The 23,757-nt window shown below is 39.0% G+C and overlaps 1 protein-coding gene across 1 annotated transcript; it reads right to left on the bottom strand.

The window, feature by feature from the left end:
* Positions 1-225: 225 nt before the first annotated feature.
* On the bottom strand, positions 226-22,238 carry LOC102789888 (neuronal acetylcholine receptor subunit alpha-3-like). Its single transcript, XM_006790595.2, has 8 exons — positions 21,978-22,238; positions 10,696-10,835; positions 9,642-9,686; positions 7,212-7,321; positions 5,779-5,986; positions 3,564-4,175; positions 1,810-2,079; positions 226-487 (listed from the first exon to the last, which is right to left on the bottom strand). Exons 1-8 carry the CDS (start codon positions 22,033-22,035, stop codon positions 362-364), a joined length of 1,569 nt encoding a protein of 522 aa, XP_006790658.1. The 5' UTR covers positions 22,036-22,238; the 3' UTR covers positions 226-361.
* Positions 22,239-23,757: the final 1,519 nt, after the last annotated feature.

Below are 23,757 nucleotides of genomic sequence, written 5' to 3'. Positions count from 1 at the left end.
TGTGTCCAATATTTGTATTAAAGATACTTTAAAAGTACAAATGAACAAACATGGTCAAGAGGTAAAAAATGAGTTATAGAAAAATCTATTTTACCACGAAAGATGAGCTTATGTGTAGGAATCATCTTTGTTATACAGTTTACTTGCCAGTCGAGAACATTTTAGACTTCACTGTTTCTTTATTTCTATTTGCTGCAAAAGGGAAAAAACACAAAAAACCAGCAAAACCAGCATACCAGATAGTGCTGAGGACTTAAAAACTCTGTCGTTTGATTTGTCGGCTGAGAACTGAGAGTCCATTAGTTACTTGTTTGAGATTGGTCTATGCACAGGGTGACTGAGGACCCTGACGGGCTAGCAGTTATGAGAAAAAGCCAAAAAGAGGCTGGATGAACAGGCCCATAGTTCCCAGGATGCACACGGTCACAAATACCCAAAGGAAGATTCTATCAATCACCATGGCAACGTACTTCCAGTCATCCTCCACCTGTAAGTAAGGGAGGGGACAAAACAAGCGGTGTAAAAAGACAGTGTCAGTGGTTAGAAATGAGAGATAAACATGAACAGAGATCATTTAAAAGCAGGTGAAAAGGCATGCACGGTGAGAGAGACGCACGTGATTCAATATCTCAGTGTGTTTGAGGTTACAGGAGTCGATGAGGTGAAGTGTAACACAGAGAAAGCGTGGGGGAAAAAGAAAGACGGAAATAATAGAAGAGAGAACAGCTGAAAATTTCTCGTAAGTCAACAGAAAACTGATACATAATTTACACAGGGAGAAATTACTATGATAATCACATTCAAACCACAACGTCAAAAAAAAATAAATAAGCAACAGGCGTTTTGACAAAGCTGATTGAGGCACGAGTTTTGCATATCAAAGGCTCCTTTTTGCCTTGTGGGAGATTTCACCCACTTTATTTATAACTGACAGAGAGAGGAGGGAGATTGTTCAGTGCAAATCTAAAATTATTTGCTTCTAACTTACATTGTTGTAAACTTATAGAGCAGGTTACGCTCTGCAACAATACAACAGCTCTCCCTGCCAGCATTTTTTTTTTTTTGTTAGTATGGAGTGGTTTTGCATAAATACATTATGCATGCTTACTGTGTATTTGCTTTCCATGAACGTCTGTACATTTATATAAAGTACAGAATTACTGGAACAATGTATCTTCTGTGTGACAAATGTATGCCTGCTATTTGCTTACTAAAATATAAAAGCCAAAGTCAAACTGTGTTTTAGTCAAATGGAAACACAATGTGCATATAAACTGGAGCTAAATTCAACATCACACTGTGTGAATAACCAACAAAAAACAGCTGCAAGTTAAAATGTTATTTGGTGGAGCAGTGTATCAGTTTTAGTTTACTGGAGCTAAAGGCCAAGGCATAGACCTTCTTTCACAAACAAAAGAATCAGAAATGCAATGAGAAATGGTAATGATGGATTTAGATTTCATCACACTGGGACTTCTTTTATAATCTCAGTGCACAGAAAGAGGATAGATGAGCTAAACTAAATGTGATGTATATGAATTTTGCAACCTTGCTGACCTTTATTTTGGTAAAATTCTACTTGGATGTTTTAGATGACAGCAGTTACCCCTTTCCTCACTGTCTTATCAACCACTTTCAAACCCAAAGAGGGCAAAGGAAATGCACATGCTATGTTTTTCTTTTTATTTTGTTAATATAAGTCTTAAATTTAAACCTGAGTGAGTTGTTGTGTGTGTGTTTTGCTATAGGAACATCTATTTGATTTGTTTAACTCTTACTGTCCACGGACAAATGATAAGAATGCCTCACCTCCTTGGCCTTGTTGCGGCTCCTCATGTTTTCAGCGATGTACTTGACGCTCTCGATGGCCTGTTTAATCTCAGGTGACACCACAGAAAAGGCCACGACTGTGTTGATGCTTTGGTGACTCAGCTGACGTGTCATCTTCCCAGGGTCTGGGGTTTCTGGGGTTTCCTTCCCATGCTGGCAAGGGCAGGGGCATTTCTTTCCAGTGCAGCCCTCCATAGTTGAGAGCTTGCTTTCACCAAACTCCAGACAGTTAAGCGATCCTCCTCCAAACTGTTGGGAATCATAACAAATTAAGATTAATTATACACCCTCCTTTATTTCCAAATAGACATTGGCTTGTTTCATATGTAGATATTTAAGTGAGCTAAGCAGTCAAACATCAACTGATATTAAGGAAGGACTTGTTCCTTTTCACTGAAGCTTAGTGTTCAAGTAGTACAAAAAAACTAACCAGAAAACAAGAAAACACCCACAAATATTTCCAAAAATGTAGTGTTTTGTTTCTTTTTTTATTTCAAATATTGTATAACAAGACAAAACTGCACACGGGAACGCAAAGTTTTTCTTCTCACCCTTAACTAACTGAGGCTATTTAGTTCATTGAACTAGCAAATAAACAAATTCGTACTCTTTCCAGGCAGACACTTCTGCTATACTTTTGTTTGTATTTAACAAAATAAAAATGCAGACAGAAGTATACACCTTACTCAATAAATGGGCCACAAGTAGGGGTGACGTGGGACGCAAGTGGCCCCCAGGCCGCGGGTTTGAGACCCCTGAACTAAGCTCTCTTTCCATGATCGGTGACAGAATTGCTTTGTAAGAGTGTAAGGCTTTGTTTGTCACGGAGACCGTGAACTTTGCAGCAGAGCTAACTAAGCATTATTGGACCTGCTACAGAGTCATAACCTCAGTGCAAACAACGGGACGACAGCTGTCACTGACACAACCTACATCACTTGTGGTAAACCGAATCAAAAAAGTTTATCATTAAACTATTTTTGATAATCAAGACACTGTTCTTGTGAAGAAAAAACTTCCCAGTAGTTTAGTTTATTGGAATTGTTGGTCTGTTTGCCTATTGATCCAGCTTATCGATTCCACTTGCACTGGCCCTGAAATCAGCTGATTTCAGTTCATGTGCCGGAGGACAAAAATAGTTGCGTAGTCTGCAGCGTGGATATGGACATTACATTTACATTTTTATTATTTTCATTGCACAAAAGGACAAGAGTTCAACAGTAAAGTGGAAACTTCATCCAGAACAGAAACAACCGCATTATGCTGCTAACACGACAGCATGCTAACACGAGCAGTCAGGCTGCAGCCTCTGGTTTCTACCTGTTCGTGTTTCTACAGTAGAATCACTGTGACGATCACTTGAAAGTCTCTTTGTGCTGGTTTTCATCTTTGCTTTGTGTTGTCGGCTTTGTGTTCATACCTAAAAGATCACGCGTGTCCTCATTAGGACAGGGATTTGTGTTGGTGTGCGGGGCTGTAGCCTGTAGGTTTATATTGGTAATTTGTAATTATGAGATGGTGTATTTCAGATCATTCATCAGTAACATGAAAGTAACGTAACGAGTAGCATAACAAATATCTTTCTCCTGAGAGTAATTAAGTAACATACTGCACAACTTTTAAGAAACGTGTTCTGTGTAATACATGACTGTATTGAGTAATGACCCCAACACCAAGGGAAAATACTTCCAATACATTCAACAACCAGATGTTCTGTGAGCAAAACCACTTACCTGCATTAAGCTATTCTTCCGTTTTTTCCCTCCTTTTCCTCCTCCGCCTCCTCCTCCCCCTCCACCTCCTCCTGCCTCCCCACTGCTGTCCAGCCCCCCAACTTTGCTGTTCTCATCAATCGGTCTCCGCATTAGCATAATCCTCGGTAGCACTTTGAGAAACACCGAGCGCACCCAGCCCGGCATAGTGTGGGTCATTGGTGTGCGATAATGTACATTCAGCACAAAAACAGTGATGACGATGCTGAGTGTGACGAAGATCATTGTGAAGAGGAGGTACTCTCCAATGAGCGGGATGACCAGCGATGTGGAGGGGATGGTCTCTGTGATAACAAGTAGGAACACAGTGAGGGAGAGCAGGACGGAGATACAGAGCGTGACCTTCTCTCCACAGTCAGATGGGAGATAGAAAACCAGCACTGTGAGGAAAGAGATGAGGAGGCAGGGGATGATGAGGTTGATGGTGTAGAAGAGTGGCAGACGCCGGATGTAGAAGGAGTAGGTGATGTCTGGATAGATCTCCTCACAGCAGTTGTACTTGATGTCATGTTTGTAGCCTGGAGCATCAATGATTTCCCACTCGCCACTTTCCCAGAAGTCTTTCAGGTTCACCTAATACATGGATAAAGATCTTAAAAATCACAAAATCTGAAGAAAAAAAAACATATTTAGAATCAACAAGCTATATTAAAAAGGCTCCCTTTTCTGTTAGTATAACCCACATTATTTTCTTCAGGTAAATATGATGAATGGGAATTTGCAAGAAGTTGCAAACCAATTTTGATTTTAAAAAATGTCATGGAGCCACTGATTATCCACTGGACCTCCACTGGGTCCAAGCAAAGTGGTTAATGCATGAAACAGTTACATTCTAAATGTTAATCTTAAAATTCACCTGTTTTCTTTATCTGTTTGAATAGCAGATGAATAAATTAAACAAACTTGCTATATCCAGTTACCAATGACTGTTGCATTTTCAGGAAGTTAATTAAAATAAGTGTTTAAGCAGCACCAACTTTTAGTTCCCTATGTGGTCTTCTACATGCTTGATTTTATATTCCTAATAATGGAACTCACACTGTTTCCTAGATGCTCAGGTCTTTAAAATTCTGTCTTTTTACCAATGAGCAGAATTTTTTTTTTTGCAGAACTCTTTTTCTAAGGAAATTGTTCCCACATAGACATATTTTAACAGTTTACGCCACTAAAGTTTAAAAAAAAGTATCTATAACTTGAAATTTCAACTTATTAACTCAAAATTTCGAGAAAAGTAGCTCAAAATTTTGACTTATTTTCCTCAAAATTTTGAGTTAATAACTCAAAATTTCGAGTCAGCGCTGCCAATCAGTAATCTACATAAATGACGTAATTTCCTTGTTACCCGGAAGCTGAAGCCCTCAGCTACAAATGCTACAGCTAAGCTACCAGTATTACAGCCAATCATGAATGCACAAATTGCTGATTATTTTCAGCTTGGCTTCACAAATTATGAAATCATTATGTTATTAGCTGAATTACATGGTGTTACTATCAGCAAATGTACTCTTGAAAGCGCCAATTTCTTGTGATCTGGTTTTGAGTGCGCATTCCACGTAGATTACTGATTGGCAGATTCGAAATTTCAAGTTACTTTTCTCAAAATTTTGAGTTAATAACTTGAAATTTCGAGTTATGGATACTTTTTTTTTTGTGGCGGAAACGGGCTTCCATATAACAGCAACCCATTCTTGACCAACATTAAAACTGTAGTTATTTTATCAGCTTCATTCACATTTTTTAAAAAAAGAATACATTATAGCAACCATCCCAGATATTTTCAATAACTAAGGATTTCATTTAAATGATAATTATTTGAGACTCCATGCTATACTTCTATATGGCACTCGTGCCTGCTACTTTGGCCTACAGCAATTTGCCACATATCACTTTTTTGTTGAACCCCATTGAAGTTATGGTTCTCTGACTGTGCCACTGGCTGCAGAAGACATTATACAGCCTGTTTTACAGACCCAATAGAGCTCTTCATTACTTGCAAAGTGACCTTTTGTGTAAAATTGATGGAGGTGCCCTTTAATAAAATAAACAGTGAATTTAAAAAAAAACTAATGGGTTTGAAATGCCTGTTGTATCTAACTGGAATGAAGTCTGTACTAGGCAGAAAGAGAAAAAAATGAAGTAGATAGTTTATTGTTATAAGAGGCTTAAATGCAGTTACCTTGGACCCAATAAGTACCAGGTCAATCTTGGCTTTGTCATAAGTCCAGGACCCAAACTTCATGGAGCAGTTCTGATAGTCAAAGGGGAAGTAGGTGATGTCCATTGGGCAAGATGATTTAAAAATTGCTGGAGGAACCCATGTGATAGTTCCATCAAACTTCAGCAAGGCCTTGGTCTTATCCTCCACCAGAAAATCTCCTACAGCACTGTGTAAGACAAACGTGAATGTATAACAAGGCGTACAATGTATTTCCATGGCAAACAGTGCATGAGAACGTAGACGTGTGGTGTGAATAGGACACAGAGGTTAGGTGGAAGGTAGAGATGTCAAACAATGAGAGAATATGCAAGGAGAAAACAAAGGCACAGAAGAAAGGGGAGAAGATAAAACCAGCAGTTATGGAACAAAGGATTATTAGGATTAAATAGTAGAGGACAATAAAGCTGCATATGTATTATTGTGAAACACAAAACGACCTTTGATTAACAATATGAACCTTTGTTGTAAGTAGAAAGAAGTAATGAGTCTACAATTAACTGAGGTAAAACTGAGAGAATACAATGCAGCACAAACTGACCCTGAACAATAGGGAGTCCCATTAGCATATTTCACAGCATTTTCTGTTGGAAACTCTGAAGGTATAAAAGACATTTGTGCTTCAGAGAATATGGCCATTAATGTAATATTGTAATAAGGCTATTCTCATGCTGAAATGACATAGAGGGTTCTTTGTCAGTGCTTTTTAAAAAATTACCCACAAGATTCATGAGCAAGGGGAAAATGTTAGGTGTTGCACAAAAGTGACATTAGCATTATTTGGAAAATCTCTTCTGCTGACTTGTGATAAATACATATCAACAGTTTATTTTTATTTCATTTCTTCACCTTTCACAGTTAGCTGCTCTTCTACCACCATTAGAGCAGCTAAATGATCTGTTTGTTGTTTGGCGTTGGTCAGTACACTGAGTTTAGGAGTTATTTTAACAAAAATATCTGCCTGCTGCTGGAAACAGGGCTGATAAACCTAGGACGAAACCTGCATTAAAATTGGACACCATATCCAAAACAATGAAGAAGAGGAATATAAAACACTTCTAATATTATACTGAAAAGTCTGAGTGGTTTTACCTCTATGTAAGATCTATTGGTAATAAAACATTTACTAGTATAAGTTTAAAATTTCCGACATATTCTGGTCTGGGTTTAAAGAAACGGACACTTACAAGCAGGAAAATAATAATAATAAATCAATATAATCATTCACATTTGCATTTTATAAAGAATTCTTTTAAATAATTATTTTTATTTTGGCCATTATTATGGTTTTAATTGTTATATTATAATCACTGATTGCAGCGCATACTGTTGCCATAACAGAGATCCCAGCTAAGCTATATAATTTATGAGTGTTATGATGTTGACAGCCTCACTTGTTGTAGAGCACAATGTCGGGTCTCCAAATCTTGTTCGATGGAACTCTAATGAACTCAATCCCGTCAAACTCTGCGGGCTTCCATCGGAGCTTGTAGTCATTCCAAATCTGACGGAAGGGAAGGGAAAAACAGTTTTACCAGACTCGCGATTCAACCATCTGCTTTATATTTTGCATTGTGTGCTGCAGACAGTGTTAGTCACTGGAGACATCCCCCTTCTTGGGAATATTTTGAAAAACATATTTATACTGCAGGCAGAACTTTCTTTGATCTTTTACAGTAGTGCTAAATAAGGGTATTATAGAGAAAACAAATCTGAAGGCTTTCATTTGCTTCTACATTAGCTCGTGAGTGACAAAATAACACTATGTGATATCAACAATAGCCTGCATAAAGAGCAGCGCATAGAGACAGGGCGTATGAATAAATAGCTCCCTGACAGAAATAAAAGAAGAGTGCATTCAACATATCCGTAGGTAGCATTTCATGAGCTGTATATCCATTAGTCTTGGCTATCTGCATGTCATTCAAGATGAATTCATTCATTAGAAAGGCAGATTAATGCCCAGTTATGACCTGGAAGCTGTTTAATTAACCACTTCATGCAACACTGCCTTTTTCATTTGAGAGTTTGCATTGTGATTGGCTAACGATGTAATTCATGATAGGCTCAGTTGTGCAGCTTGTTGTGACCGTAAAATTTCAGCATAAAAAAATAGAAAGAAGAAGGAAAATATAGGTCTACTTAGCCTCAGTAAACAGGTACAGAGCAGTTTGTTTACAACAATAGGCTTGCCAGTGTAATTATGGTTATATTGTGACTATGCCACTGGACGTCCAGCGTTCTGGGAAAGCACAGTTTTTTCTCCTCGTCACAATTAAAGAGTAGGAATAGTGAGAATATTAACCCAAACTATGGTTCAAAGGATGCAAAATGTCTGTGTACTCTATATACTTTTCATGTATTTTCCACACATTTAGCAAATGGGATTACATATTTTGTTAAAAAAAGAAATATGTAATACCTTGGCTTAGCTATAAATAGCAACATGTTGTGCCAAACCTATATTTTTGAAAATTTGGGAGATGCTCAGTTGTCTGAATCTTTATTGATTTTTGCTGAGGAAATGAGTAACCATCATAATTACTGATCACTCACTCAAGACGGATTAATATGCAGGTATCATCCTGAAAACGGAGGGCAGACCAAGTCAAAGATGTTATCACTGATTAATTAGGAAATAGGTTTTATTGTTTGTTCTACTTGTTTCATTGCCTACTTAATAAACTTAAGGGAGAAATGCTATTTGTTCATTTTGATGCATATTTAACTCAACATGTATTTCACTATTTATTTATTTGTTTAGAGTTAGATTTTTTAATAGATCGATGGCATCTCTAGTCTTTGATAGAAGCTTACTTTGAACCATGAGGTTCAGCCCACCTGAATGTGTCTACATATCTACAGAACTCAAAGAACCTGTATGTATATGTATCACATTAAAGTTTTCCTCCCACTTACATAAAATAGTCAGTGGAGCTAGGTTTCAAAGAGTACACAGCTAGGATGTTTAAAAATATTGTGTTAAGGCTATTGAATAAAGAATCCCCTGCAGTCAAACTGCAGAACAGTTGCAATAAATACATCAAGGGGCGGATTTCTAAAGTGGCTTCCACTGTAAACCCACTGCTGTGATCCAGTGTCTTTGTCAGTGATTGTAGTGTTGGCACTGCTTGTCATTAGCAAGGACTTGTTGTAAACAAAACAGCCACGCCATTACAAACAATATAGGAGATTGTGCTATACAGGCATTTCAATATATTTTAATTGGAAAGCTCGGGGATGGCAGCACCACTGAATCACATCAGATTCTACAAAATGTTTGGCTTTGTAGAGCAATTAGCCACCAATTTAAGAAAGATAAAAATAAATCAATAATGCTTACAAGAAGTATTTGTAATCTTTTAAGCACAGATTAATAGTGGAGGGAAAAGGGAAGAGGAAACAAAATGTTATCAACGAGGTGAAAGAGAGGAAATGTTATTGGCTGGCAATGTGAGGTCAAGAGTTCAGGGTCTGTAGCTATAGATCTGCTGAGCTGCAGAGCGTGACTAGCAATAATGCTAACATTGATCACTGGGCTGATTCCATTTCCGTGTTTATGTGAGCTGTCTTTGTTTTCTTATCCACTCGTGCTCTCCTGTTTATTCCAACTAAATGTAACATTAAGTCACAGCTAAAAGACAGACTGCAGCATCCCATACTGCTTAGTGCGTGTAAACAATGTGTTAGAACATATGAACCTCGTCGGGCTTCACTTACCCGGCTCTCTGCAGACCTCAGCTGTAAGGTAGGTCAGTGAAATTGTTAATGCATGCTGTGTGTGATGTGTTTATCCGTGTTTGTGTGCGTACATGGTTACTCACATGCCTGAGCCATAAATTCGTTTCCATGATTTGATTCACCTCGTCCTGCAGAGACACAGAGTAGGAAAAGAGCTCATTAGCCAGCAGATGTGGGTGTGTTTGTGTCTGTCTGCTTGTGCATGTGTGAGACAGACTGTGTTGCTGCTTCAGCCTACTGAAGGGACTACAAGAAATGTGCACATCTTAGTCCTCTGTTATATATGATTAACCAAGAGGATCAATAGTGAGCAAGTTCCTAATAAATGAAAAGGTTACATAGTTTACATCCTCTACGCCTTGTCCTTATTCAGTTCTGATTTGCAGTCTTAATATTTTTTACATTATACAGAATCGACTTAAAGAACTCTGTAAAAGCCATGTCTTGTAGACAAACAGACAGGTGAAAATGTGTGCATAAACACACACATAATGACACATTCATGTAGTGCTACCACACCCTGACATTGACATCCAGGCGCTCACCTTTAAATTAATCTCACCTCGCTGAGCAAGCAGATAGAGGTACCTCACAATCCAGTCTGGAAAAAGGCCCCTGCTGGCAATTTCCTCTTAATCTCAGGATTTCCACTCTGAGGTGAAAACCTCTTTTCACTGGGGATTGCACAGCACCCCCACCTCCATCACCAGTTTTGAACTTAACATTGTCAAAGCACAGCAGCATTGTATAAAAACACTGTGAGGCATTTTTGGAATCTGTGAAATTGAACAGACTAAATAAAGTCTGCATTCACTTTGCGCTTTCACTTCTCTCGTTCCACGGCTTATCTTTTTGCTCTTCAGTTTCAAAGGTAGGAAATGTGATGAAGATGTTCTTGGAATGACAACTCACTGTTCACACAGACTATCGTAAAATGTTGAGAAGTTGCTATGAGTGACAAATGCATAGATACATTTGGACAAATACATAAAACAAGACAGTTGTAGAATGTGGAAAATGCAGCATTACATTACAGTCTTTAAAAACCTGTGTGTGTGTGTGTGTGTGTGTGTGTGTGTGTGTGTGTGTGTGTGTGTGTGTGTGTGTGTGTGTGTGTGTGTGTGTCATAAAGCTTACAACTTTAACCAGCTGGGAGATGGAGACCTCAAACTCCACAGTGACTGGATCAGAGACATTCTCCACTGGTCTGATGAACTGATTATATCGTCTAAACAGCTTCCTGAAAAGTCGGTCCTCAGCCTTTGATGAGAGGCAGTCTGAGGGTGAAACAAAGATGTAACAGGAGAAATTCATCTAAGACAGGGATTTAAAAAAACACTGAGAACGCAACAAAGAAGGAACTAAAATAAAATAGAAAAGAAAAATCTGACTCTTCTGAGATTCAACGCACCAAACATCAATAAGTCTTTTCAGTTTATAAAATTTATGAAGAACTCTCTTTAGATTACAACTTTTCTGCTTAGATCATTAGAGTAAAGAAAGTGCTTTGATCAAGTGTGTGCTGTGAGATAACCTTTAGGGTGCTTTTCAGTATGTTTGAAATGATGAAAATTGAAGAATGATAAATAAGGAAGCCAAGAGCAGTGATGTCAAGTTTCAATTCTGGCATGCTGCAAAAAAACCCATCATAATAATAATGATAATAATTAAAACAAAACATGTTGTTTTTCTAGTTTATTTGGATTTTTTTTTTATTTCCTTTACATTTCTTTCTGATCATTTGTTTAACTGAAAATCTGCAAAAGAGGAAAATAAGGTCATCATTTCATTGAGGACACAGTTGCCTCACACCCACCTTCCACATTTACCTCTTGAGCAACATTTTTAGTCTCGCTGCCTCTGTTCATTTCTCAGCACCTTCTTTCTGGACTGCCTAAAATCTTACTAGACCTGTTATTTTTTAGCTCAGTCACTGTTCATCTGTCTGACCCATAACTCAGCAGTTCCAGTTCAGAATCCACTGTAATCCAGGTGTGTGGCACCAGTTGTTAGACAGAGTGAACAGCTACCTGCTACAATGTGTAGCAAGGTAGCTACCTAGTAGCATTGTTTCCTGTGGTTTCTTGAAAGACAACTTACTTATGTACACATCAGTATTTCCTGTAGGTTAGCTAAAGCTGAGCCCCGAAGTCATGGATAATGCGTAGTGGGGTTTCAACCTTTGCAGTGCAACACGGTGACAGTGGATTTAGCAAGCTTCAGTACAGTCTAAACAGATATTGTTGAAAATCCATTGACTTGACATGAATCTAGTAATGAACTAAGCACCGCAGTAATTCATCATGAGGGAAGAATATTTTACTTCTGCCTGTTTCGTAGCACTGTGGACAGGTGTTACCATACTGATGACAGCATGGAATATCAACTTACTTGAGTTAAACTCAAATAAACATGTGATATCTAAATGTAAATAAATCACTGTGACATGCATGTCATCTTCTCTTCTCCTGAATAATGGTAACTATAGTTTGGTAGGTGTAGGAAGCTGTCAATGTTCACCCATATGAGAGCATGAGTTATCATAATGTATCTATATATAGGTGTTTGTCAGGAGTGAAGCTTAAGGGGTGTGTATGTAACCAAAACATGAAGACCTTATTTACTTCCAGGAAGGAACCTTGAAGGCTTCAGGCCTAGTATCTGTCTATTTAGTGGGAAATGCACAGCAAGCTATTTTAACATAGTGCAGAGGAGCTGCAGACTGCAGCCTGAGGACAGGAGATGAGGTGCTGAAAGTTTTTTGTGTGTGAGGAGTGAGGGGAGCTGCTATTTCTTTAAGCTTGTTCCCCATTCAGGATTCAGATTTCAAACTTTTGGCTTCACTGTGGGGTAACGTGAAAACTCTGTCCAAAACACACATGCCAGTAACATGGGAAGTGATGTCAGTACAGAAATACCTTAAACCTGCATTCCTAATAATGCTCACCATGGGCAATTACTGCAAAAAGACTTCTGGTCCTATGCAAAATAGAAAAAGGATTTCTGACTTGACCTCTATTAACACTTGTTATTACACAAGTATGTCATTACAGTAGCCAGTGAACGTGTAGCTTTACAGTCAGATTCCGCTGCTCTTATGTCACATCTGATTTCTGATTCTAAAAGAAGAAATATCAAAACAGGACATTACAAAGCAGTGGAACGAACACATCACAGCAGCAGTTAACAACTACTTGGTACAGGTCTATGTGGCATAACCGTCTATGTGGACTCTCCTGGATACTAGTAACAACAGTATAATTGCACTATATATTGCCTCTTATCTTATAAGTTAAGGTTATAACGCTAACCAGAACTGCCACAAAATAAAAACACCTTAAAATTATTGCAGCATTTAGGACCGGCTGACCAACTGTCCAAAAGTCATTAGCCATTGCTGCATCTTCACCAAGTGAAAAGACTAGCAGCTGTTGATTTTATGTACAAAAACAAACATGTTCTTAAGGTAGTTTAGAAGAGTATAATTGATGAACGGGAATGGAAGAAGGTTATGAGCCAGGTTAACAACTTTCCTGTGCCATCACAGCAAAGCTGCTTAGCTGTGTTGTTGGCACAGAGTTACTGGCATGAGACAAAGTCAGATCACATTTGTTCTTGGCGTGATGAAAAGAGACCAAATATTGAATGAACATAAATGTGTCTGGTTGTGCTATAAACAGAAACACTAGTTGTGTCTGTTTTAGTCCAAGCTCAAGAAGTGTTTGTTTCCTCCAGGATTCTGTGACTATTAGACCACATTTACTGTTACCACCAGCAACTACATCCATCAATAATCCAGCAGAGCTAGAATCTTTAATATCATTACATTTGATCTAGAATTTATTCTAAAGAAGACTGAAACTACATTCAGGACCAAGATAAATCGGTTACTGGGGTTGTGTAAGCTGTGCAAGTTTTCAAAGTGAGCTGTATCAAAGCAATAAGTTTAAAGTTCCCCACACAGCTTGCTGCCTCGAAGCCAACTGAGTCACATCATTTACACTCCTGCAGTTTGTGAGGATGATCACCCACTTTTCATCCTTCAAGACCCCCCAGTGCTCTTGGAGTTGTCACGCAGAAATCCCGCTCACGCTCCCCATCACGCTCTATAAATATATCTAGATCAATACCACATTCGTCTCTGCAGGGCAGCTTGAATGGAGGCGAGAAGATGCAGGACAGAGTATTTTGCAAGGAGAATGAGGACACAAAATAAGGGACAAAAGAAACAGCTAAAACAGCAGGTACACAAAAACACAACAATTAAGAGACAGAAGACAAAGAGACATCTAATGTTCAGGAGAACTTCTAAAAACTTGTCACCTCAAAGACACAAGCAGATTTTACCTTCGGGTGTTTCATTATTTATTTCCCAAACTTTTTTGTTTTTGTTTTAATAAATGCTATTCTTACTTGACTAACAGCAGTCAAATTGAGTTTGGGATACATGAGAGCAAAATGTTTTAATTAAAACGGACTTCTTTGGAGACGTCCTTGAAATCCTGATGATGAAATATTGCTGACCCTATTACATCAAGATGCTTCGCTCAAAGGCAGAAGATAACCATCTTTATGCACAGAACAATGACACCAGCTAGCTGGTGTTGAACTTCTGATGACAGCCCTCTAGAGAGAACAACAAGAGAGGAAAAAAGGAAAGAAACACCAAGACAAGAAGTGGAGGGAGAGAAGAAGGGCGTAAGGGAGAGGAGAGACAGACTGAAAGCAAAGCCTTCTTGAGATGTCACTCAGAAGATTATGACTCCAGACTTCATAGCCTGCTGTCTGGTAGCTACTTAGCATGTGCTAATGCTGTGCTAAATAGAGTTTAAAGGGAGTATGGTAACAGACACTTCACATCTGATCCAAAAAAGGAAACAGTCCGTTGCACAATGACTATATTTTTCAGGATACAAGCGATAGACTGAAAAAGACAAAAACAGAAAAAAATGAAATTTGAATTAAAATATAAAAGAAATGAAGTAGAAAAAATGAGCTAAAACGAGCTGTCACGGTGCTTCATCTACTTGTTAGTATAATTACAAAGACAGAGCTGCTCCCTGCTACACGTCCACTGACTAAACCAATTCTTTGATCAAAACCTGGCATTTATGCACACACTCTCACAAACACACACATATGTATGCCTACATTTAGCTTGGTCAGATGCATTCCCCATCGAGACTTAAAGAAAAACATGTTAAAGTGAAATGATCTACTCACTTTGATCTGTATTTATTACATTTACCCTCACTTGCCAATTATTAGTCCACCAGTCAGAACTTCCCAATTTTTAATGGACACTTTCATCATAGTAGGATTAATGCATCAAATGGGGTAAAGAGTGGGAAAAAAATAATTATGTAGATAGGAACATATTTCACACACTTGTGAAAATTAAAATGAGATTTGGGAAAAGGTGCATAAGAACAAAATCACGGTCACACATGCGCCTTTCTCGGTACTCAAGACTACATTTTTAGGTTTTGCTGTTGATAGTTCATTAAGCTCTCTCTCATATCTTACCAAGCACATGAGTCTGTCAAGCTTAGCTTGATCCCCAAATATGGATGTGCTGTATATAGAGCTATACTAAAGAACAGCGTTTAAAAAAAAAAAAGATTCAGTAAGGCGTTAATCCCTAGCAGTTACACTAGAATTGTAATTTTAGCATGATTGGAGCTGAAGGAACTGTTAGCATAACTAAAAATACGTTATGATGTGCAATTCGTCAAATCCGTCTTTTGTTTATTATATGCATTTGATTAATCTATATGTTTTTCAACTATCCTACAAACTGTACCTCATCTTCTGGTTTGGACCCAGCAACTGTCAATCACTGCTGCTTATTTTGGACTCCATATAACATAAAATCCCTCAGGGGATATGCCAGGGATGGTATGAAGGATGGGATTTTGATGATTTAGGGACAATGTGTTGATTTTAAGCATTCTGTAGTTAGGATTATTCCCTTAATATCCATCCATCCATCCATTTTCTATGGAATATATTGGGCCATGCTGAGAACAATGGCCTCGGACTTGGAGGTTCTAATTGTCATTTCCGCCGCTTCATACTTGGGTGGGAACTGCTCCAATGCGAGCTACGGGTCACCACCTGATGAGGCAAACAGAACCACATCATCTGCACAAAATCACCAAGGTGAAGGTCCACTTAGAAATTCTGCCCATTAAAATCTCCAAACAGAATCGGTGACAAAGTCCAACACCTCTTGGCAACAACTCCAACTTATTGCCAGCAATACACACCAAGATGTCGTTCTACTTGTACAGGGGCCAATGACTTGTAACAGCAAGGCAGACACCCTATACTGAACAGCTCCCATGGGATACCCCGAGGGTAACCTTTTTCCAATATTAATTTAAAACAGTTGTTCTGCTACAAGTGCACTTTTTACTCAATAGTTGCCTAATTATTTCCTTGAGTGGGAGGAGTTACAACTTGTCTTGAGATAAGCTTTGAATTATCATATTTATATTGCAGATTCCTAGTTATTTTCTCTTTTTTCCCCTCTAATTTGATTATTTTCCTTAGCTTGGGCATGTCTTTAATTTGGCCACCTTAACCTGCACTGCAAATATGGTGCACTAATCCACTGCTGTGATGAAAAATGGGGGAAAGAGAAGATTCTAAGGCCCTTTTATTTCTGCCTGCTCTGCTTAGCTATCTTTCCTACAGAGATGTTCTAGTGACTTAAAGGAAGCATCTCAGTTTGTCTTTTGACACCACTGCACAGCTCTGTTCTTTACTGTTTAAGCGGATCATCTTTTTGATGGGACTCAAAAAATAAGACAGCTACAGTGTATGATACGGGGGGGGGGGGGGGGGGGAATATCCTGGCTTGAGTTAACAACATATACACTTACTGGACTCAAAAGTACAGAAACAGGAAACAGGAGACAAGCTGGTGTAGATAATGCTTATTGTTAAAGAAGAGACTGTTTTATTGGCCGTGTGAGAGGCTGGTGTAAGAGTAAGCCATTTAGCCTTTAGCCTCCCCTGAGCATGCAAATGCTTTTAAAGGAGAGTGAGAAAGAATGAAACAGAAAGGAATGGAGATAGACGAGGGTTCTTTTTTTATGTACAATGCTTATATGGTAAACACTGTATAAAGCTGAAGTGTTTATTTTTCCTGCAGTGCCTGTAAACTGAGCTGAAATGCATTGAATTTAAGTGGCAGAGATTAAGTGGGAGTGGAAAAGGAGAGAGAGGAAAACAAGAGAAAAGACCGATGAGAGGAAAAGAACCTGGGAGATTAGTGAGTGAGAAAGAGGCGAAGTCACAGAAAAGTGAGAGACAGGTGCAAAAAGCCCAGGAAGATAGGATCGTGGAGCAGTGAGTGTGTGGATGTGTGTCCAGTTAATGGAACACCGTGAGATATGACTGATGCCTTTAACAGCAAAGGCTCCACACTTGTATTCAGGCAAAATCTACAAACAGCTTTGTTTGATTTGTCTTTTTTATTGTATTCTTTTTGTCCCGACGTTCTCAGCGGATGCTAATATTGGTCAAGCATAGCTCTTTTTGAAGGACTTATGACATCCATGCTCGACTGCACACATTTCGCAGTTCTCATCCATTTTTAACTTTTTTCACCTTTGAAATGAGCAGATCTAATAGAAATTTCCCTGAAGGCATGCTCACAAAAAAGTGGGTTACATGAATTTGAATATGTTTCATGGAAGAAAAGCGCTCAGCCTTTGTAGTTCAATATCTCAGTGTTCCTTTTCTCATTTTAGCATGTGCATTTTGTCATTATTAGGTGTGAATGTGACCCTGACCAGGAATGTAAGTGCCCATATATTCCTTTCTCTGGATGTAGGAGAAATATCATTTTGACTTTGAGCCATGCCAGAGTGAGAAATATTTTGCATGCAAACTGAGAAGCCATTGTTTGATGTTGACAGGAAGTATCTTTAGCTCAATATTCCATTAGAAAAACTGTAAAATTACACATTTATCCACAAAATAAGTTTTAACAACTGACAATGGACACATTTTCACAAACATCACCCGAAGCCTTCTACTCTAAAAACGGAACTCTAACAAACAGGTTCAGCCTTTATGAAAACCGGCGGATGTGAAGCGAGGGATGCAACATGAGGTCCTCTCAACACATTTATCTGTGACTCAGTTCATATTTAGCCACGCCCCCTCTGCTCTGTGTTCTGCGCTATAAATGTTACCGTGATATAAGCCTCGTTACCACGCAGCTGCAGTCATGCAGGCACACACACACACCTTATCACCGCAGTTCACTGACCGGATCATCAGTCATGCATTCAATTACATTATGAGAATAGCCTTTATTTGAATACAAGGGACAGTGCTGTGACTATATGCAAGTTAAAGTAACACACAATAGTAGCACTTCTGAAATCACCACAGGCAAACTAAACATTGCTTGCTTAATTGGTGTTTACACACAACTGCAGCTAAAGGTATGGTTACATAAGTTTTTTCACGTTTCGCACATTCACAGCTTTCAAAAAGGATGAATTCATGCGAGTAATATTAATCAGTGTCACAAATCACTAAAGACCATTACCACTGCTAATTTGAGATTAGGTGCAGCTGTGGCTCAGCTGGTAGAGCAGGCCATTTACTATTTGGAAAGTTTGTAGTTCATTCCAAGGTTCCTCCAGTTCACGTTGGGCAATATACTGAACCTTCTCGAGTGAGACGCATCCATCAGAGTGTGAGTGAGCGTGTATGAGACAGATAAAAAGTGCTTAAAGTGCATAGAATAAAGCACTGCATGAATGTGTGTAAATGGGTGAATTTGGCTTGTAGTGCAGAAATGCTTTGAGTGCTCAGAAAGAGCAGAAAAGTGCTATATATATATATACCCGTCCATTTACCAGTACAGAAGTTTGTATTCTGATAGTGTCTCCAAACTTAGTGCAAACTTTGTGCAGGCTGACTGAACACAGGGTCAGAAGTGAATGTTGAACTGCCCGTGAGCCAGTTTTGGCTGTAGACTGTGCTGAAACAGAAAAAGAAGACGAGTCCTTTAAAATGTCCCGTTCTGAAGTGATGGAGTAAATGTTTGCGTGCACAGCTCATCCAACTCATCACTTGGTCACAGGGGAGTAGTACAAAGCAGGTTTTATGGGTCAGGAAGCTATGTTGAGCTTAAAGTCAGAGTTTTGCGTGTCATGAAAGAGGCTCTATTTTTTTTTAACCTGGTTAAATCACCATGGTAACTTGTGCTGAATGCATAACTTGCTCAAGAGCAGAGTTTCAATGTAAACTTGGAAGTGCCATGTTTTTATTTTTTTTATGTGCAGTATGTATTCTGTCCTGTTGAATGTATTTGTGCAACTTGTTAAGCAGGAACTACAGTACCATCACAAATGTAACCCAACTGTAAAGTTACAGCCTACAGCTTTACTGTGCAGTGCACATTCACTGAAATGTGCACATATTCAGCTGGTGATGCAGAAAATATATATAAATATTTTTTTATATATATTTATATTTTTAGACTGGATTCTAAGCTTAGAATTGAGCTGCCAAGTCTTTCTTGTTTACTCGGCTGGAATTTCAACTACTGGAACACGTACCAAGAATGCCTTTTCCATCAATAAAATGAATTTCGCTTTGATCTGCAGACAAACTAAAGGAATTTCCACGTCTCTGTTTTCAGGCTATGGCACAGTAACCTTTAATGTTTAATTGTATCGAATTTAAAGTTCAGAGCTCTAATCTGCAGCAGCTCCTCTTAGAAACAAACAGTGCATTCTGCATTCAAATAATTAACTGGAATAAAAATTGGTTTTTTTACCGCCCTGTGCACTAAATCCCAAGATTAGGATTAATCTTGTCTTATTTGCAACAGGATTTTATGATACTGTTATGTTTATGTTCCTTATAGAGTTTCTCTCAATTATATCATCATCATCTCTGATTGGAGGAACCAGGACTCAGTGGTGTCAGTTTTGGGAATTTGTAAAAACATGGGATTTGGTCATTAAATTATCACCAAGAAGCATGACATTTAATCTGATTATTAGAATTAATTTGTGTTCCTAAATTTATTTAAATGCCCCACATTGAAATTTTCCTACACTGTAAAGCATGAAAATCAGCATCATCTTAGTAATCTTGTGAGATACCTGGTCAAAATGCTTCAGCTTCTTTCTTAGAAGCTCACTGTCTTTAGAAGTGTTTATTAAATTTAGTTACAACAACAGATGAAGGGTCAAGTTTAGTTTTTTCCAAAATTCATGTGACGTGATTTAGGTACAGACGTGATATGGACTTGGAATAAAGAATGTGTCAGAAGCCATCTATGTCCACCGAGCGACCATCTTTGAACAGAGGTGGTGGTTTACAACACCAACTGTCTGCCATCTATAATCCAGTTTTGAGTTCCCTCCCCAGACACCTTAACGCCCACTCACATCCTGGGCCATCTGACCTCAGGAATTCGCATGATAAGGTGGGACCAGGTTTCACAACGAGCTCATCCGAAACCCTGGCTGATTGGGACCCACACCCAGTTTCACACCTTTGCTCAGGCGATTAGAGGATCATCAGGGGGTCCTTTTGTCCCTCTGTGGGGGAAACTCCCACTAGGTTTAAATCTGGGACTCCCCACCATTTGACCTTAGAACTGAAGAAGCTTCTCGGATGAGAGCTGAAACATCTTCAAGCAACTTAAAGAAGTCCAGATGCTTTTCTTTGCAAGCTCCTTTGACAATGTGTATAAAGGCTGATACACCATAAGAACGTCTGCCTGCTACCATGCATGAATCAGATAGCTGCTATTTATACCCTTGGAGCGAATGTTTACGTTAAAGCTTGGAAATGCTGCAACATAATTACTGTCGCGAATTTATTCCACATAGTTGCTCCAGGTCAGATCCAGGCTCTCTGCTCAGCTGCGGTCAATGATTAAGATACTGGCTGCATATCAATAATCACAAATTCTTCCTTCCCTTTCATCATTCCAAGTTGGATGGCATCCTTATCTCCTTTCCTTGATCCTCATCTCAATGCCTTTCCTTCTTTCTGCCCTGCCTACCCCTTTCTCTTCTTTCCTTCTCTCTTTCATCCTTTATTCTGGCTTCCTACTATTTCTTCCTTCCATTCTCATTTCCTCCATTCCTCCTCCTCCCCTTCACTTCCTTCTTATCTTTGACATTTCATTCCTGTTCCCTTCTACCCCAGCTATCTTTCCTTCTTTCTTCTATGAATCTTTTTTCACCAGATCTTCCCTCTTTTCCAATCTTTCTTCTATCTCCCATCTCTTCTTTGTTTTCATCTTTATCTTCTTCCCCCCCTCTCTCTCATCGCCCTTCATCCATTGCTATCTTCAACCCTTCATTACCCGACTTCCTCGCTTCCTCACTGACTAGCTTTCTTTCCTCCTTCTATCAGTCATTTCTTGCGTCCTCCCTCTTTTCCTACCTTTCTATATATATTTTATGAATCTTCTCTGGACAAAGCTGCTCTTGTCTGGAAAAAAAAAAAAACATACACTTTTGTATGTTTTAGTTTAGTCGATTATTTTTACCGCTAGTTGAAAATACCTTAATGATTATAAGTTTAACTTTATTACAACAATCAAACGAGCCTTCAACAAGATAACTTTAAACGTATCTCATGCTAAATATGTAATGTTTTGTTCCTATCCTTTGCTACAAACTATAAGAACAAACAAGAAATGAATACAACTTTTAATTAGTGTAGTAATTGGGGTGAAACGAAATAAGGTCATCAGATTCATCCGAAGACACGCATTGCTTGGAGGGTTTTTTTTATCAAACGCCTGCAGCAGACCAAGCCCCCTCCTCCCGACTAAAACCCTCATATCTGCTTTCTGTGTGAATAAAGAAAATTGACACAGGCCTCGTATAACCTCCAAAAGTCTCGCTACCTGTAAACGGGGAAACGGAACTGTAATCTGTGTTGCTTAGTGAAATCACATCGACCCTTCAAAACAAAATTAGCATTCATCAAAATTCATTTGCCTTTCTCCAGATTTTTCCGCAATTCATTTTTGTTGACCTAGTGTTAGAGTCGTAAGAAAATAAGTTTTAGTGCAAAAACCTAAAATTGATGTTTTGGCAGGAAATCTTTTGCATATTTTGACGATATTTTTTGCTAATTATTCAAATGATAAAAACGAGAAAAAGTTTGGAGTCGACATAGCGATGACTACAAAGCACTGGAGGATGGCAGAAAAAGACAAAGTTACTAAAAGACGCCTCGGAGAATGCACAGTAATTCAGCCTAATCACCCCAGAATCACCAAGTTAACTATCAAGACACTGACGCGCAGAGAGGCTCCAGTGTCCTGGAGCCTTGAAAACCATGCAGTCAAGAATCCTCATGCGTCTGTGATCTGCAGAATATACTATATAACTCTACCTTGAATAAACGCCACTCACCTTGCGCCTTCAAACCCACGAGTAAAAGCAGCAAAGTCCATCTCTCCACAGACTGCATCTCTCCCTTGTGTCGTTTGGGGATCCTGTTCACTTTTTTCCTGAAGGAAGCCTGTCTCTTTAATCGATGAGACGAGAAATAATGTGAGAGGGCGTGAAAATGTGCCTCTCTCCCCTGGTGTCGTCTATCTCGCTTTGTCGGTGCGTTCCTTCCTGATATGATCCCAACTTGACTTCATACGTCCCTCCCCTACGAGCGCAAAAATCCCCTCTGGCGCATCCATACGGATCAGCACAGGGAGGGAAAACCGTCCCAACATGCGCAAAGTGATCCCAACACTGGCAAAAAGCGAAATGTCAAAGATCGAAGAGGATATGAACCTAAAATTAAAAGTATGACACATTCAAACTTAAGTGCCACACGCGTAATATGCTGTAATAGTTTTGGGGGGGGCGCTCAGTGTGATATTGTGTGATCTGATCCAGATCCAACAGTAAAATCTGCGGATACTTTATCTCATTCCAGCTGCTACATATTGGTTAGAAAGTTGCACGGCACACGCAGGACAGAATGATTTGTTTGTGAGACGCTCAGTGAGTTTTAGTGTGCGCTCTCCGTGGTGCTGAAGTGTCCACACAACAGCCAGTTTACTTTATCTGACTCATTTTTAGCCTTCACGGCGTTTTCTTGTTTGAAATAACGTTTTGAAGCACGTCCGCAAAAACCAGCGAGTTCGAGAACAAGCACTGCATTAATCCAGCGAGTTCGCTGAATTCCAAAAACTGGAGCAATACCCCTTTGCATGCTGTGTCTTCACCCGACCACTGAAGTGCAGCACTGCGCTGTTCTGAGGAGGAAAGTTTATCTGCTCGGAAGCATGCTTCCTGCCGCTTTGAAACACGCTGTTCGCATTATAAGCTCCCCAGGTTTCTGTTTACCAGCGCTGATTAAGTTTAATTTTAGCGCATGATTTTACACGCTTGGTTTGACGTCATCAAAGAAAGTCATTAAGGAGAGGAGGCTTAGCGGAGCAGTGCTGAAGTGAACTGAGCCGACACAAAAGCCTAAGGTGAGTGGCGAGAAAGGGAGTGACACATGACTCTGAGACGTGTCCGGGTGCTGCACACGCGAGCTGTCCACACCTGCTTGGGGACACAGACACAAACACACAAGGGCGAACAGATGCTTCCTTCAATCAATATATAGACAGAGTGAAATATAGTTTGACTTAAAGTAGAGCATTATTTCCACATCAGCCCCAAATATACTGAAAGTATATCCTGCTAAGATGTACTGTTTGCTCAGAGGACACCGTCACTGGCTGTCAGGACAGTCTTTTCTACCTTCTTTTAAAGAAATAACTAAAAAACTTACCTTTTTGTTTGTTTGGTTGTTTGTGATAAGAAATAAGTTACTCTTTAAAGGATGATTAATAATTTTAAAAAGATCTGGGGTCTTTTGTAGCTTTAATGGCCCTTAAAGCAGCAGTTCTGTTTTAGTATCAGAGCATTTAGTATCACTTAATGCTCGTAGTTTAATATGATTTCAAAACAGACTGCACGTGTGTTATAATATAATAATATGTAAGTTTTTAATGCCCTTTGACCTTCTGACATTTTAAAAGCAAGATCTTTTGGTCAAGGTTTTTGTATTGATATGTGGCTGTAGGTTAGTGAGTACCAAACCAAAAGTCTTTATTAACAAAAAACTATTGAGCCAATGTATAGATCAAATTTTTTATTAATATTACTTTATTTAACCCAAAATTACAGAGAGGTGAGT

Source organism: Neolamprologus brichardi, chromosome 6 (genome assembly GCF_056152115.1).
Source record: "Neolamprologus brichardi isolate AB-2024 chromosome 6, ASM5615211v1, whole genome shotgun sequence".
Lineage (NCBI taxonomy): Eukaryota > Metazoa > Chordata > Actinopteri > Cichliformes > Cichlidae > Neolamprologus > Neolamprologus brichardi.
The sequence above is the reverse complement of the archived record's forward strand: the minus strand, read 5'-3'. Positions and strand labels throughout refer to the sequence as shown.